Source organism: Lasioglossum baleicum, chromosome 18, assembly GCF_051020765.1.
Source record: "Lasioglossum baleicum chromosome 18, iyLasBale1, whole genome shotgun sequence".
NCBI classification, from domain to species: domain Eukaryota; kingdom Metazoa; phylum Arthropoda; class Insecta; order Hymenoptera; family Halictidae; genus Lasioglossum; species Lasioglossum baleicum.
In genome coordinates, this window is record NC_134946.1 from 3,701,008 (window position 1) to 3,717,621 (window position 16,614).

Genomic DNA, 16,614 nt, shown 5'->3' on the forward strand with positions numbered 1-16,614 from the left:
AAATAGTTACGATTTGAAAATAGTCACAATTTAAAAATAGTTATTATAATTTGAAAATAGTTACAATTTTCCACCGACTAATTTTTCTGATAAATGAGTGTAGTATATTGTTATAAGCACGTACCTGTATAATTTGTTTGAAATGGCGTCACGGTGGGCTAAATTTCCAGTCGCCCAGCAACAATGAAAGTATGCTTCGTACGAGAGAAGAAACGCGGCCGGTGCCGTGGACCAGTTTTTCCATCGTGGATCGCGCGGTGCGTTGATCCACGCTTGATCTCGCACGACCGCTTCTTGCCGATCGATCCTCAGGGACAAATGCGATCATCCGAAAGTCTTCGGCCAGGGGAACGTTAATCGTCGGTGCCTCGTCGCGGTTACTTTCGATCGGACGTCACACTTTAACCCAAATTTATTCTGAACCCCGAGATATTACATTAATATTATATAAAACATTTTCGTTTGTAATAATTTCTTTCAGACTCTTTCACCAACGTATTCGCAATCCATCTCTGATTAAAATGATACCAAACACGATACGATTCGGATCTTCATCAGCGTTTCGGATAGTAGAGACTACTCCACTGAATCATAAAAGAAATAGGATCAAAATGGTGTCACGTTTGTAATCGTTTGAATCAGAAAAATGTCACAAATAATTGTTTCATGAAGAAAGCGTATGTACAAACATAAATCGAGTGGATTTTTATTTAACATTTCAATAAAACGTCACACAAGAACACTTCAAGGGATTCCTGCCGTACAAGAATAACCGGTTTACAGGCCAAATGGAATGAATTCATAGAAACCAGCCATGTCGATTCGTTTAAACGATATTAAGTAGCAAAAACGATTCGTGTAATGAATGCACAACAGTTCTGCAAATAACTGTTAATAAATCTTGATAATTTATTATCGAATTCCGGCTGCGACTAGCACGGAAAGAGTATTCCGGTAGCTTAAAGGAACCGAATTTTTAGAAATCTCTAAATTTCTAACACAGTTACAGTAATTCATAATAGTTATTATTATAATTAAAATTAGTTCCATGGATTCTGGTAGTAATTTAAAATAATTATTAAAATAAAAATAAATTTTTTAAAAATACCACGTTTTTAAAATGGACTAAAAAGTATAAAATAATTTTTCCTAGCCCCGTACAGATTCCTAACCACGTACAGATAATCCTGAAAATTTGTGATTGTGAATTTTTAACATCTACGCAAATACTTGTAAGATTTAAAACGAAAAACGTGGGGCGCAAGATAATAGTAAGGAGTGTAGAGAGTAGAAGCCGTTGAGAAATCTCACACAACAGTTCATATCATTTGCGAAGCAATAAAATTTTTAGTAATTTAGGTGAACTATTCATGCATCAATTATCTATTGCATGCGCCCCACGTTTTTCGTTTTAAATCTTACAAGTATTTGCGTAGTTGTTAAAAATTCACAATCACAAATTTTCAGGATTATCTGTACGTGGTTAGGAATCTGTACGGGGCTAGGAAAAATTATTTTATACTTTTTAGTCCATTTTAAAAACGTGGTATTTTTAAAAAATTTATTTTTATTTAAATAATTATTTTCTGCTTTTTAGTCTTGTGTGTGTGAAATTTTTGAATCGATTTTAAACATTTTTATGAGATTGTAACAGAGACACGTAGTAAATTTCAGACGGTATTGCAACCCCGTCCTATCGAAAACAAACGCCATGGTAAAATGTCAAAGATAAAGGTTCGGCGTTCAGTGGAGTGGGGATGAGTCAGAGTGGGAACGCCTAGTGGAGTAGGGAGCGCTGAACACGTGGACGTAGGGTTTCGCGGGGAGGTGAACAGGCAAATATTTAATTGTTATTTCTCCTAAACGGATAGACTTTTTAAAAATTTTTTTTTGAATAATGCATTGTCATCTAGTTCTGAGCCATGTAACCGATTTCAAGTCTCTACCTCATCAGGAAGTTAGTTTAAAATCAATTGCAAAATTTGCCACCGAACAAACAGACAAACAAACAAGAAAGCGAGCTAATAAAAACGTGGTAAAATATGCAAGATCGATGCAGATGCAGCAATTTCAGATTGTAATTATTGTCAATAAGGTTGCGAATAGCAAACGATCTTATCTAAAATTCTATAGCCCACTTAAAAACTGATTGCACTATTATCTAACCCAATTACGTGCGCGCAGCCCGTTCGAAAACGATTTTATTTGAATAATGTCTGAGTCTGTTTGGCGACCTTATCAACTCGACTAGCGCCAACCGGCTTTTTAAAGCTTCCTAATTGTAGTTCAAATATTTGTATTGGTCGCGATGCAATCTCCAGCCATAAATTCCGGATGTAACGGTCCTCCATCCCAGAAATTGTTTAAATTATGATAACCGGTCTGCTCGTCGCACGGTTGCGCAAAACTGTTTTGCATACACGGAACCTCCACTAATTGACGAAGTTGCAACATTTTTGAGTGGCTACGAAACTCCTCAGACTTCATCAAATTTAACAGTAAAATTTTCCAATTTATAAAATGAATTACAAAATTATTGAAATTGTTACGAACTGTTCAAGGTATACAAATTGAATTGGAAAACAGTTCGACTTTCAAATTCAGTCATAAAATTGTTCGTCATAAATTCATTTGCAGGATTTTTTCACTTGCAGATATTAAAGAATTGTCCCACGAATACTGCGAATAAAAAAAGCGAGCTGGCTTTTGTTTCGTAATTTTTCCTCTCGGGTATGGTCGACGACCCGCGAATAATCGTTTTCTTTGTCATAATCGTAACGAGTTTCTCTCGTTCACGTACCGGAAGTCGATCCGCATTCGAGGGATCGAATCGACGTTCCGCTCGACTTGATATTTCTCGGTGAAGCGCGAAGAAAGCGTTCTTTTACGGGGCCCCATCTTGTACAAACACGAGTGATTTCGTTTTAAATAGTCTGTCTCTTTTAATTAATCTTGTAAAATGATTCGAATCTTCTTTCTATGTTTCTGCAAAAAATCCCATTCGATCAATCTTTTACGAAAGCGTGTGAACTTTTTAGCACACCCTATATGCATATTACATTATATATTTCTTGCATATCTCATTATATTTCTGTAACTCTATATTTTATTATTTCTCTTCACTTGTTTTGCAATGATTGTGCTTGTTCAACTATTATGTGCATCTATTATGGCATTAATAACTGTTATAGTAAGTAGATTGTGCAGTTCCATGCGCTTTCCAAAATTTATAGAGTGTGAAATGGAATTATATATTCATTATACTTTTACCGTGCTTCCTTCGTAACAGAAAAATGTATTTTATGCACCATTCGCGTTGCAGCTATATCGCACATGTTTACACAATTGGCAATTAACGGAATCGTTATGTAACTATAAATACATCCCGTATTTTACTAATTTAACGCACCAATAATTTATTGGAAGTCGATTGCTTATTTATTGTTCAAACGTAAACCAAATGCTGGACGGGTTAACGTCCTGAACGACGTACATACAGGGTGTCCATAAAGTTGCAAACAAGTTTGCATCTTTTGCATTTATTTTATGCATTTGTGACAAATATGAACTTTCCAATTAAAGAGTCCTTTTTAATTAATGCGTTTTCGATTTTGCAAATGTTCGATTAAAATGCGACACCTCGTAGAGCCAGGTATGCAGTTCGATTATTAATAGTTAATACCGAGAAACACGACAGGTATCGTTCCGTCGAACACGGGCAGTTTGTAGTAGGTACCCCGACACGATTCCTCCATTGTTCCAAGTCGTTGGTGTTATCGGGAACGCGGAAAAAAAATCGCTGCTATTCTTTTGCCGACGTCGAACGTCTCGAGATAAGCGGTAACAGCGTATTACACGCTCGTTTATCTCCTTATTGTTCTATCTCTCTCTCGGGGATTCACGTTTGATCGTAATTACCTCTTCCTTTCGCGAAATTCGCTGACGACCGGATAGAAATCGGAGTTCTACAAATTGTTCATGGGTTCTGTTCCAACTTATGTTCCAAATACAACTGCTTCGTAAATGTGTTCTAACAAAATTTTGTTAAATTATTAAATTCGTCACACTTTTCTGATTAAAATGAGTCCAAACACGACACGATTCGGAGTACATTTGGTCGTGCAATCCACGATTTCGTAAAACCTCGATTATGCGAACTCATGAGTGGTTCTACTGCAATCGTAAATTGCACGGGCAAATACACTCGGAATCGTGTCGTGTTTGGACTCATTTCATTCAGGAAAACGTCACCAGTGTGACGATGACAATTTCATTAAAAAATTATGTAAAATATAAACGTTGTAATAACATTTATTGTGTGAAAGCTTTAAACAGCAGAATTATGCACGTTGAGCTTCAGCTCTGGAAGTTATGTTGCGACTACTATAAGACACAGGTATCAATATTACACATATGAAATTTGAAGCGAATCAAGTGATAGTATGGTTACAAAAATTACGAAATGTTCCCACCGTGTTGAGCAGACTGCGCAGACGACTTTCGTGAAACTTTCTCGAGAGAGGAGATCCCCGATGCATTTTTATGAAGCCGGTGCTGAGACGCTGCGAGCGAGTCTCTCAGACTCTCCCCGATATGGAGACGGACCCCCGGCAGTTTCTTTGGTCCAGTAATTTTTTTAATTATGGCATCGATCACAGACGTCTCGGGCGCAGCCGTCCGTGCTCTCGAGACGGAAAGGATGTTTACTATAGGATATTTATTTCGTAATACAAAAATGAAAGGAGTCAGTTAAAAATTCAATTTTTACGCCAACGTCAAAAATGTTCCAGGAAACAGCAAAAATAATTGCACACAAAATTTTAAGTACTTCTCAACAAATTCTGTCGTCCAAAAAAGTTTGTAAAATTTCTAGCATCGAGAACAAACACGTCTCCAGAAAATCAAGCGCTCAGAACCACACCTTCAATTTCTCACCTGTTATCGTTATAAAATATCTGAGAAAAAAGCGACCAATGGGCTATAAAAGTAGAAACTTCGAGCTTTAAAATGAGTCCAGATCCATCGTTCTACGATCCTCTTTTACAAAGTGGTAACGGTTCGAACATCGCAGATATCCAGAAAACTTGCATTTTACGCAGTTGTGGAACCGGCATAATCGCAGAAAAATCGATAGTGTGCGACAGTGTGCAACAGTGTGCGTAGAGCTTGGAGCAAAACGGCTGGTTAGAAATCCTCGAGGTCTCGTTACGATTGTTCAGGTTCCGCGAGGCTGTTGGAGGACTTTCATTCAACTTTTTCCATCCCCCCGGCCGGGTGCGCGTCTCTCCAATTATCTTGATCCATCTGTCTCCGAACGAGAGTCGTTTCTCTTTGGCCGGATATGGGTGCAGAACACAGAGAACCAGGTGGTTTCTTTTTCCCCCTACCGCTTTCGCCTGTGTACCCGAGCTAAACTGTACGCGACCCTGACCTCGGCTCGATTTAATCCTTATACATCTATGGCTGTTCGGTTCTGTTCTGTTCTGTTCCTGTCGCTGCACGCGCGCACTAGTGCGTAGACATAGACACACACGGAAATCGATTTGTTTAAGTGTAACGCGGCTTTTTCCCCGGCGACTTTTACTTGCCGATCGAATCTGCCGAACGGGAATCACCGGCTCGAATAATTTAACACTTAATCGGCGAGAGCGTTTCACCTGGAGAATCAATCTTGTCCGTTTCGTCCTCGAAAGAGCCTCTGCATTAATCTTGCCACCGCCATCGCGTTACTTTCTCGTCGAACATTTTTTGTCGCTTTTTCGATTAAAAATGTGCAACTTTAGCAGCCAAACACTTATTCGTTATAAGAAAAATCATGGTATTACTTTTCCGTTTCTAATTATTTATTAATGTAACTTTTACCGTGGTATCTGTGACGTTTTTCTGTTTAATATGAGCCCAAACATCACACAGTTCGGTGCTTATTTGCTTGTGCAATCCACGATTTTGTGGAATCTCTATGATCCGAACTGACGATATTTCAATTCTCTTTTCGATGATATCTAACTTGTATTGTAGAATTCAAATTGCGTGTTGCTGGGGCTCACCTTTCAATCGGAAAAATGTCACGAATATGTTGGTAACAGTTTCATAAAAAAATAACTTTGCTGTTTTCTTTGGTACAAGGTTCTCTCGAAAAGCTTTTCGCCGACGATTTAATGAATCGAGTCTGTGGGATTTTGAAGAGAGGCGAGATCGTTTGGTCCAGTTTGAAGCAAGCTGTTCGAAAGGATGTATCTTGGGACACGTTTGACCCAGTGTACCTTTGCTCTTGCGGCTCGGATCGATAAGATCGTACGCGCACGACACGCGACCGAGAAAGGTCCTTGAAATGTGAACACACGCCGGTGACAACGACCTTGCCACCCTGACATATCCCCGTGACATCCTTTCCGCGATCTCCGTTTTCCCGCGACTCGACCTTAAATCGCTGGGGTTACATGGAAACGCGGCTTCAGACGCGAGCTCGATTCTCTTTTCCTCCGGCGAGGCGGGAGATATCGATGTGGCTCAATTAACGAACACCGGATTCGTGACCGACGCTCCAAAGGGGACCGAAAACGTTTCTCTTTACACGTTCGACCTTCTTCGATGTGCTCAGTCTCGTTTTCATGGATTATGTGCTCTTCGCATCGCGCGAGAAACCACGCTGTGCTTCTGGTTTCGAACATATTCTGTTACGAACATTCACAATTATTACAACTTTTACATTTTTTATGATTTTTTTAATAAAACTGTTACCGTTATCTTCGTGACGTTCTCCTGAATAAAATGAGTACAAACACGACACAATTCGGAGTATAATTGCCTGAATTCGCATAATCTCGAGGTTCTACAAAATGGTGGATTGCACGACCAAATGTGCTCCGAATCGTGTCGTGTTTGGACTCATTTTAGCCAGAAAAAGTCACGAACAAGCCCCAATAAAAGTTTAATTAAAAAATTATTAGAAATAAACAAATCGAGCCACTATTAATCGATCAAGGAATCCTATCTGTACACAATACGCGTGACTTTTCGGTTCTGAAATTTTCACGTATATCTAAACGTTACTATTTGAAAGGTGCGTGAAGACTTTTTTGAGCCAGTTTATGTAAACGTAGGAAATCATGTAGACCCGGGTTAGGACCAGATCGGACATGTTCGAGACTGGATGGATGACCGTGTTGCGTGGGGCGGCTACACCTTTTACCGGTCACCTGAATTGTTAGCGAGTTAGGTACTTTCTCCGACGTGTCTGAACATTTTCCGCGGCGCGGTTATGCGCCGATACACGTTAGCGTGTACATCCTGGCCCCCGGAGCTGCATCGTCGTTCCCACGCTAACGATTCGCATTGTTACGAGATACGACTGCGCCATTTTTGACGCGTAAGTGTTACGGACGAACACGTCGCTCGACATTGCCTCGTACGAGATGGAACAGTAGAAAGTTCTGTGATCTTGAGCCGTGAACCATTGGTAACGCGACAGATATGCCTGCGACCCTGCGATCAAATTCCTACCACTCTAACAGTTCCAATAATTGTCACGACACGTTTGAACATTTCTTTCGAGTGGTTCTTATTAGACTCCGAATTGTCCGCATTTATAACAAAAATGACCAAGTGCAATTTAAAACAGTGAAGATATTCAAAGACTTTAAAAGCACGAATATCTTATTTTCACCACATTAAAATTATAATGAACAATACAAATGTTTATTTAGCTCTTGCGTCTTGCAATCGATGCAAAAACTTTCTATTTTGCATAAACATCCGGAGCCCAGTTCTTATCAACCCTGTGCACCCGAATGGCGATTCTGAGGCGCCACTAAAAATCGGTATGCAGTTTTCCAATAATTAGAAAAAAAACCTTTTTAAAACCACGCTTATATTAAAATGCACTAAAAAGGAGACAATAATTTTTTTAGACATTGGTGACTATAAATTAAAGCGTGGAGCGCCAACGAAGATTACGTCCATATAGTTTAGCGCTCCACGCTTTTATTTATAGTCACCAATGTCTAACAAAAATTATTTTCTCCTTTTGATTGCATTTTAATATAAGCGTGGTTTCTGAAAAGTTTTTTTTATATATTTTTTTATATACATAAATATTTTTGAGCTAAAGTAGCGTCAGGTGTAAAGGGGTTAAATGAATGAATGAATGTCCGGGTCGCGATCGGCCCAAGTCGATGACAAAGAGGATACGGTTTGTAAAGTTAGTGGACGCGTGCGAGACAAGTGTAAACCAGTGTCCGAAGACGAGACACCGATTCGCACGCGAAATCGCGTGCGGAATCAGACTGCCGCGTTCGCGCCGAGAGAAACGATCGACCGGATGTATATTTAACAAAGTCCGTGACCGCTCGCGTGCAGCTGTCGATTCTCGTATATCTTCCCGTTGAATTATCGATCGGTGCGCAGGCTTCATCTCGGGGCCGTGCCTCTACAGCCAATTTTTCCGCGTCAATTAAACGTCAATTAAACCGCTCGATCCGGCCCATTAAACCTTTTTTCATTATCGCGATCGAGATACGTGTGTTCGACATTAATTTTCTACAACTGGAACCTTTCATTTGCATCGGACACCATTTCTGATATTCTACCAGACTTCTTCGTGACTTCATTCGCTTAAGATTACCGTACCAGCTTGCTGCACTAATGCACCCCTAATGCTTACGAGGTTTTCTGAGACTGTGCTATCTTCTTGACTGTGTTGGGGGACGCACAAGCGACAAAGAATGCCACGTACAGAGCCTTAAACGATCAGGACTCGCAGGACTCGCACAGGTGAGTAGCCTGGGGGCTGGGTGGCAACGACCTTGCCAGACCGCGACGTGTCCTCGCGTTATCCTCTCTCGACGGCATCCTGTTTACATCCCGGTTCACCTGACGGTAAATCGACTTCTCTTTTTCTGTTGGTCGTTCGCGGGGATTATTAATGCACGCGTCGGGCCCGTTCCGCTTCGTGCGCTCGACTCTACGTCCCCTTCCTCCCCCTATTCTCCGTTGTAGTTAGCGATGGGTCCGCGAGCGAGTATGGCTTCGAGCTCTTCAACGTTTAGCTGTTCCTCTAAAACCTTCGAGCTGCTCCTCAAAGACAGTGGTACCAGATGGTCCAGCATTTGAATTTTTCAATTTTCAATGAAGAGCTGTCAAATCTGTGGTTGTCAGGAAGAACGCTGCATGTCAGATACTTTCACTTTTGAAATATTGCTATTTAAAGTTGTGATCACCAATCCTTTGACAAAGAACCGTTTAAAATTGCATTATTATTTCGAGCCTTTCGAATTGATTTTCATGACTTTTTTTCTGGTAAATTAATGCATAAACTCGAATTCTTTGAAATTGTGACATGCTGCGTTTTTACTAGCAACCACGGATTTGACACCTTCGGCACAATAGATTGTGCGCAACGAAATGAATTCACAGGAAAGCAAGGTGGCTAGTCCCAACCATGACCCGTCGCTACTAGAGGGTCCCCGAGGCACTTCACCTGGGACGCACTCCCTTGCTCCGCTTCGTCTTGTAATTTCGAACTTTATTACCCGTGAAGAGAACACTCGTTTCTCGGAGGAAGAGAGGATGCTCTATTTGCGTTGGTGCATCGCAGTCCGCGTGGAACGCGGCGAACACGACTGCCTCCTAGGAAGATGATTCGTTCGGAATCATCATGGACCTCCAGCGTAACCAGACGGCCTGCACAGTGTCGTCAGACCAGGGGAATCGAGGGGAGTACAGTTACCCCCCTCTCTGTCATTACCGGATTAGTCACGTGACATCTCGTGACACGTGCACGACGGGAACGAAACTGGGAGCGTTCGGTGAGGCAACAGGCGGCAGCAGTAAGAGGCGTGCGACCCAAGATTTATCCAGGAAGCTGTCCAGCAGATCCCACAGGGACAAACGGGTTGCATAAGCAGCCCCTAAGCCCCGGAGAAATTGAATCGTAAGGTCGTTCCGTGACGCGTTCGGCTCGCAGTTCGAACTTCGCGGACACGTAACTACGTAACACACGCCGCGCGCGTAGAATAACCGTCGGACGTAACGAACGAACCGTTCGCGGCTCTCGGTGCTTACGGTGTAACACACATCGCGCGCAGGACGAAACACGATCCTGTCAGGTGAGCTGTGTTCTGTGGCGTGACCTTATACACTCCGCGGAGCGAACTCTCTTCCGCGAAGAAAGCTCCGTCGTCCGAGCTGATCTCGTGCACGTGGCCACCTACCGGGTGTCCTGAAACTAAAATTAGCGTCGAGTGTATCGGGATCATGTGGAGACACAGCTTAATCTTTCTGCATTCGAGAGCCTTCCAAGTAGATCGCCAGCTTTAATCCTGATCTTGAAATTTGCCATCGAGTGAAGATGCAGCGTAAAGTCTACATTACTATCGCATGAATACCGTGTATCGATTAACGAAACTCTACACTGTCTACATTAAGACCCTGAAACTTTTCTCTTATTGTTGAGTATCACTACTCGGAACTGTCGCTCCTAATTTCAATTGTGGAGACGCAGCTTTATCCTTCTGTATTCGAGGGATTTTCAAGTGGATAGCTAGCTTCAATCCTGATCTTGAAATTGCCACCGAGTGAAGATGCAGCGTATAGTCTACATTACTTTCGAGTGACCAGGTTTTCCCAGTGCAGACGCAGTTTATTCATGCCGTCTATCGCATGAATACCGTGTATCGATCAACGAAACTCTACACTGTGTACATTAAGACCCTGAAACTTTTCTCTTATTGTTGAGTATCACTACTCGGAACTGTCGCTCCTAATTTCAATTGTGGAGACGCAGCTTTATCCTTCTGTATTCGAGGGATTTTCAAGTGGATAGCTAGCTTCAATCCTGATCTTGAAATTGCCACCGAGTGAAGATGGAGCGTAAAGTCTACATTACTTTCGAGTGACCAGGTTTTCCCAGTGCAGACGCAGTTTATTCATGCCGCCTATCGCATGAATACCGTGTATCGATTAACGAAACTCTACACTGTGTACATTAAGACCCTGAAACTTTTCTCTTATTGTTGAGTATCACTACTCGGAACTGCCGCTCCTAATTTCAATCCTAATCGATGTTTTCAAGGCACGTCCCCAAGCGAGAGCCTATATGAAGAGTTGCAAACTTCTGCGCAGAAAGCACTATTTAAATTAAACCTCGCATCTACTTGCTAATCAGCTTAACAACTGTTCTGTGTGTTACGAGTGTCCATTTCACTGAAGCTTTCTGTCCAGCGAAAATCAGACACGAACAATTACACTCGCGACTCGAGTTAATGATTTTAGCGTTCTCCGTGTCGATTGTCCCACTTACGAGGCAACGTCTTGATCTTTCTCGGCTCGGGGTCCAGTTCCAAGCATAGTCCGATGGTCAATTACGCTAGCCGGAGATATCCGCAGCATCTGATTCTCCGGATCGTTAAAGTCTTCCCTGAACTCTCGGTCGAGCGATCGCATGAATGATCGTTTCTAGGCGATTCAGAAGAGCCTGGGCCGCAATTAACTCGCCGGAGAAGAAAGAACCGAGACACCGGTCTTTCCTTATAGCGCGGCGAAGAATGCTCGGCCATGAGAAGCTCAATCGAATAGCTGCCCTTTTTCCAAGGTCCGTTTGCGTTATTAGTAGCCGACCAATCGTTGCTGGCCCATCTATCCTCGACAAAAGAGTTCAATAAATTTCAATCCCGGGATAGAAAAAGGAACGCAGGTGTGATCCGACGACTGTGTGTTACTTTCTGAGGATTAAGGGCTCTCGATCACAAACGCTGCTTCCAAACCGATCAAGACGACAAATTTTTATCGGCTCGACAATAATGTCGCGTCATCTTTATTTTTCGATGATGAAAATCTGGGATGGTCGCAACGTTAAAAAGAAAAAAAAAACAACCGGATGACGAGAGGCCACATTCTCCTTCCTGCGCGTAATCCCCTTGACTGACGAGGATCGTGACACGAATGAATATGAGATCATTTCGCAGCGTCGAATGAATCAATTCTCGCCTCGAGTAGCGTTTAGTGGGCCGGAACAGCGCAGCGATTAGGTCAATAGTTGCTCTATGGAATGATTTGGACACACGACGAACGCCGCGAGCGTGCCAATTAATTTCAACGCTACACGATTTCTAAGCGAAACCGGTTGCGCGATTCTACATCTGCTGACGGTCACCGGTGACCGGCACACTCTACACCTGTAACAAACGGCTCCAACTAAATGGCAGAGACATAACTATGTACTAAGTGGAAGACGTAATACAGCAAATCCTGTATAGTCGCAAAAGCCTCGGCGAAATTCGTATGCAAAGTTCGTAGAGGGGCACTATTTTTTTGAGCTTCAAAGATCGAGCCGAATGTAGAGAGGGACAGCGCGTGTAAAGAGAGACCACGCGCGGGCCTTTGAACTATGTCGGCGACTGCGACATTATCTAGGTGATGTCGAGAACAATGATTTGTATGTATTGATAATTAGAGTGACGGTCACCGGTGACCGGGGTGCACTTGCCGGCTGCTGTTAGCGTTTCTATTGCAGTAGCGGTCGTATAATCTGGTCTTCCGGTGATGTTAGCGAGAATTCACTGTACCGTTCGCGATTGCTAGCAGATTCGGTGCTTCCGCGACAGCGTCGGAAGGTCCACGATCCCAAAAATGTAACTTAATCGGTCAACGAACCCGGCCGAGAGCAGTTCGTACACGGCGAAAGAGGCTGTGATTCATTCTCCACCGAACCGAGGAAAGAAAACACGATACTGTTACCTGTGGCGCGCGATCTCTGCCGTGTGCGTGCACACACGCATCTGCATACAAGCGTTGCGGAAGCGTTCGAACGAGCCGCGAGATCGGAGATTGCATTCCTGACAAGGGCGTTCGCAGGTTGCGATCCTTGGGATATTTCTCCTCCTCGCCGAGCTTTCTTGGAACACGGCATGTTATCTGAAGCCGGGTCTATAAGTACACATTTATACGGTCTAATTGTCTAATTTGTAAGTCCTGTAAAATGACCGGCGCTTCGAACGTTCTTACCGATTTCTTACCCCGGGGAGACGTGTTCAGGACTGATTTCAGCGGAATCGATCGAGGAAAATTTGCATGCTATCACGTTTAGTCCTGAATACCTACTTTTTCAGTTTCGTTTTAAATGCTAATCGACTGTCGTATAAAATATTTTTTTACCGTCGTACCGCGGCTATTAATGCAAATGCGGGGATCTTCGGACACGATTTCACGAAGACCGGAGAGACATCCGCGTGTACGAACCGTGCCAATTTCGGTTGAGAAATTTCTTAATGGTTTGTTGACTTCGGCGTTCGTCCGTCTAACTTCCAGTCCGCTCTATTAAATTCTCGCGACGTGATACGAAGCCGACTTCTTTGCATAGTGACTTGGCGTTCATAAATTTTCATGATCCCACGGGTAAATAGAGGTGATCGATTATTTCGTCGGTGAGAGAATGATATGTACTGCGCATTATCTTTTCGAAGCTTGCCCTGACGCATGGTATTTTTTTTTGTTGCCAGTGAACGTTCATTGCGAAATAGAAGCTGCGACGTTACGCAACATTATCAATTGCGTGTCACGCTAAGCTAAACGCTTCCTCTTTCTACGTTCAATGTAGACACGAACTCGAAACGGGTAGGGGGATAGAGAGAGAGAGAGAGAGAGAGAGAGAGAGAGAGAGGTTGCTAAATTAAAATTTATTCTCAATCACCACGATCCGATCTGCGCAAGCATTCGAGGAACAGGACACATGTATTTTCCTGTTTCGAAACCGAGAGATTCTCCGGCTGAGTCATTTGGGCTCCCGGGATTCACGAAGATGTGCTTTCTAGATAGACATTTCTATCCCGGTGTGTCATCTCGGGTTTTTTCACGGCTTCTCGTAATTGGAAATCGAGTGATGAAGAATACCGGGAACTGTGGACCAAGAATGGAGAGTACCAACGGTGGAGAAAGTAAAGTAGGAAACGGAATGTATTTGTTGAAGAGAAGAAAAGAATTTCAAGATCACTTAGAAAAGAATCTAAGGAGATCGGAGGAACTAGATCTCTCGTTCAAATTCGAATGCAAAACGGGTGGGTCGACGGGTGGCATATATTATTCTCGCCTGTGACCCTGGATCGTGCGCAAATAATACGATAGATCAATTTGCGTCACTCGACCGGCAATTACTGTCGTTTAAGGATGCAGCGTAAGTACACGGAACAGGTGATGACACCAGTCCGCGACCTTCTAGTCGCTACTACTTGGCTACTTGTCGCTATAACTACTATAATCTTCCCCGGAATCTTCAATTTTCCCCTAGAATCTTCCCGAGATTCTTAAATTTTCCCCTAGAATCTCGATAATTCCAATTATTCCGTGATTTCAATGATTTTCATAGCTTAAAGTATTTTGGGCAACTTCGATTATTTCGTTTGGATAAACGAGGTTCCACAGAGAATTTGTTGGATTATCAATAAGTTACCAGCACAATGAACTTACTGTTTGTTGTCAACAATGAATCAACGATCTCAGAATCGTATTAACAAACAGAGATTACGAAGTGTCGATGAAACTGTTACGGTGAAATAGGTGATTTTGGTGAGGATCGCCGTATTTCAACTTTCACGATTCACTACTCTATGTTTTCGACGTATCGAGAACACAAAGTTACTTTATTGAATCGGCGAAACATGCCGTAGCACGAAGATTTCAGGGGTCCTTATACAATATTAATGGATTATCTTATTTGATTGCACAAAGTTTTGGGTCTGTTGATGGTACATACAAAGTATTGGGACGCTGTGTCAATGATGAACTTGGGTCTGGTGACGTGTTGCGAGGTCGGCATCTTAGCCTTATCGGGCCATAACAAAACGGTCTCAGAATCGTTTCTAAACAGAGATTTCGAAGTATCCCATTTGATACTTTATTTCAAGAGCCGGGCTGTGGAACCTAACCTAAACAGTTTGATACGAGGGGACCCTGGTTCAGGGCCCGCTCTAGCGGTTACGACGCCCCGGGCAAAAAAACAAATTGCCGCCCCTTTTTAAGCACTAAGCACCGCGCTGAACAAAATGACCTTTTTTTTTTTAGCAAAATTGTCTGGCAAGGGTAGTCTGAGATTTTCTATTGATTGAATATTTAAAACATCATTATTTTTCCCACACTTACAGCCAAAGCCAAAATGGCGCCCCTAAATTTTTGCGCCCCGGGCAGATGCCCGGGTTGTCCCCCTCCCTAGAGCGGGCCCTGCCTGGTTTCCTTTCGGGGTTTCAACGGTTTTCGTTGCAGTGTCAGTCGAAGCTAAGATTTCGTAAAGTTATTATTAACACCCATTTCGAATAGGATTCGTCATCGGAAAATTGGTCTTCCAATTATTTCTGTGGCGAGTTCGTAAACGGAAACCATCATCGGCGACCATCAAGTATTCGTTCGAACAATGGTAAATGGCATTCGCTGTCGACCTTCCGCCGCCTCCCTGCAACGGCCGAATGAACGGAAAAAAGAAGGCGGCGGCGGCATTGCAAGGCTGCTGGCCTGGGTGTCGCAATCCTTATGATGCAATCGGAGCCCGAGCCTCCTCCTCGCGACACTGAAACATTCTACCTGCGTGTTCAGTGGGAGCCAGCCTTGCCTCCAGTTTATTTCGTCTCGTGTCGTCTTCTCCGCGACTGTTATCGTTATGCGAGATTGCCGGTTCAACTACCTTTTTATTCCCTACCAAAACCTCCCCACTGTCCACGTGTTTCGTGAACTCATACCTCGATCTCCTCTTCGATGCTATCATGAACCCGCGGAATCTTTGGTTTTAGAAGATCCGTGAATTTTTGTGTTAAATATCAGTCGATATTGTAGAAGTTGTAAAATGAAATATGTACTAGTAACAAGTTTTTTGAAGAAGATAAGTGAATGGTGAACTTGTAGGATTTTTATGGGATTAATAGCAACATTGTGCGGGAGTGACTGATCATGCTACAACACTTACCACGATCCACGAATACACATAGGCGTTCACCGTACGCAAGGTACGGCCTAATCATTGTTATTACGGGTTATTATATGCTACTATCGTAGAGAGGGGCTGCGTGGAACAATGATTCTGAAACTTTCCCTTTTGTACGCGGCGACAATCGACCGGATATCGGGTGCATACTGATGCACACGATTAAATAGGGGATCAGGAAGCGAGGAGCTGCGCTTTCGAAAAATTTACATTTTACTGCTGCAGTCGCAGTTTAGACTGTATTATGTCTGATCCTGATGACTTCGATAGTCTCTAATGTCTTGTCGCATACAAACTGGAAATTGACTGTAGATTCGAGTCAAAAGCGTCCAGCAAAATTTCACGCTGTCGCGTGTCAATTGAGAAGTGGTAACCAGCTCCAGTATCACAAAGCTTTTGAACGAGCCAGATAATCGCGGTGTCTTGATTCCTACGTATAATTGGTGTTGCGTTAACTGGCTTCAGGTATTCGATATGCGATGACGTAACGCCCGGCTTCTCACCCCGGGTGTCACAGTTGACAGAGTGAAAGATTCCCTTGTGAAACTTCCGCGTTCGTAATTTCCCTGCCTATCCACGACGAGGAAAGTTGTTTTCGGTCGTTCTCCTTCGCCCTTTCACTGACACACCTGTATCACTCGCTCGCACGA

The 16,614-nt window shown here is 43.0% G+C and overlaps 1 protein-coding gene across 11 annotated transcripts in view; it reads left to right on the plus strand.

The window, feature by feature from the left end:
* LOC143218036 (uncharacterized) overlaps positions 1-16,614 on the plus strand; it is a 92,806-nt gene that overhangs the window by 38,863 nt on the left and 37,329 nt on the right. The window contains exon 1 of one of the 11 annotated variants that reach the window (XM_076442931.1): positions 8,086-15,986. The exons of the other annotated variants lie outside the window; for them this stretch is intronic. Within the exon in view, the coding sequence (XP_076299046.1) occupies positions 15,931-15,986 (56 nt within the window). The 5' untranslated portion in view covers positions 8,086-15,930. Of the gene's footprint in view, positions 1-8,085; positions 15,987-16,614 lie in introns of those variants that run through there. 11 annotated transcript variants of the gene reach the window in all.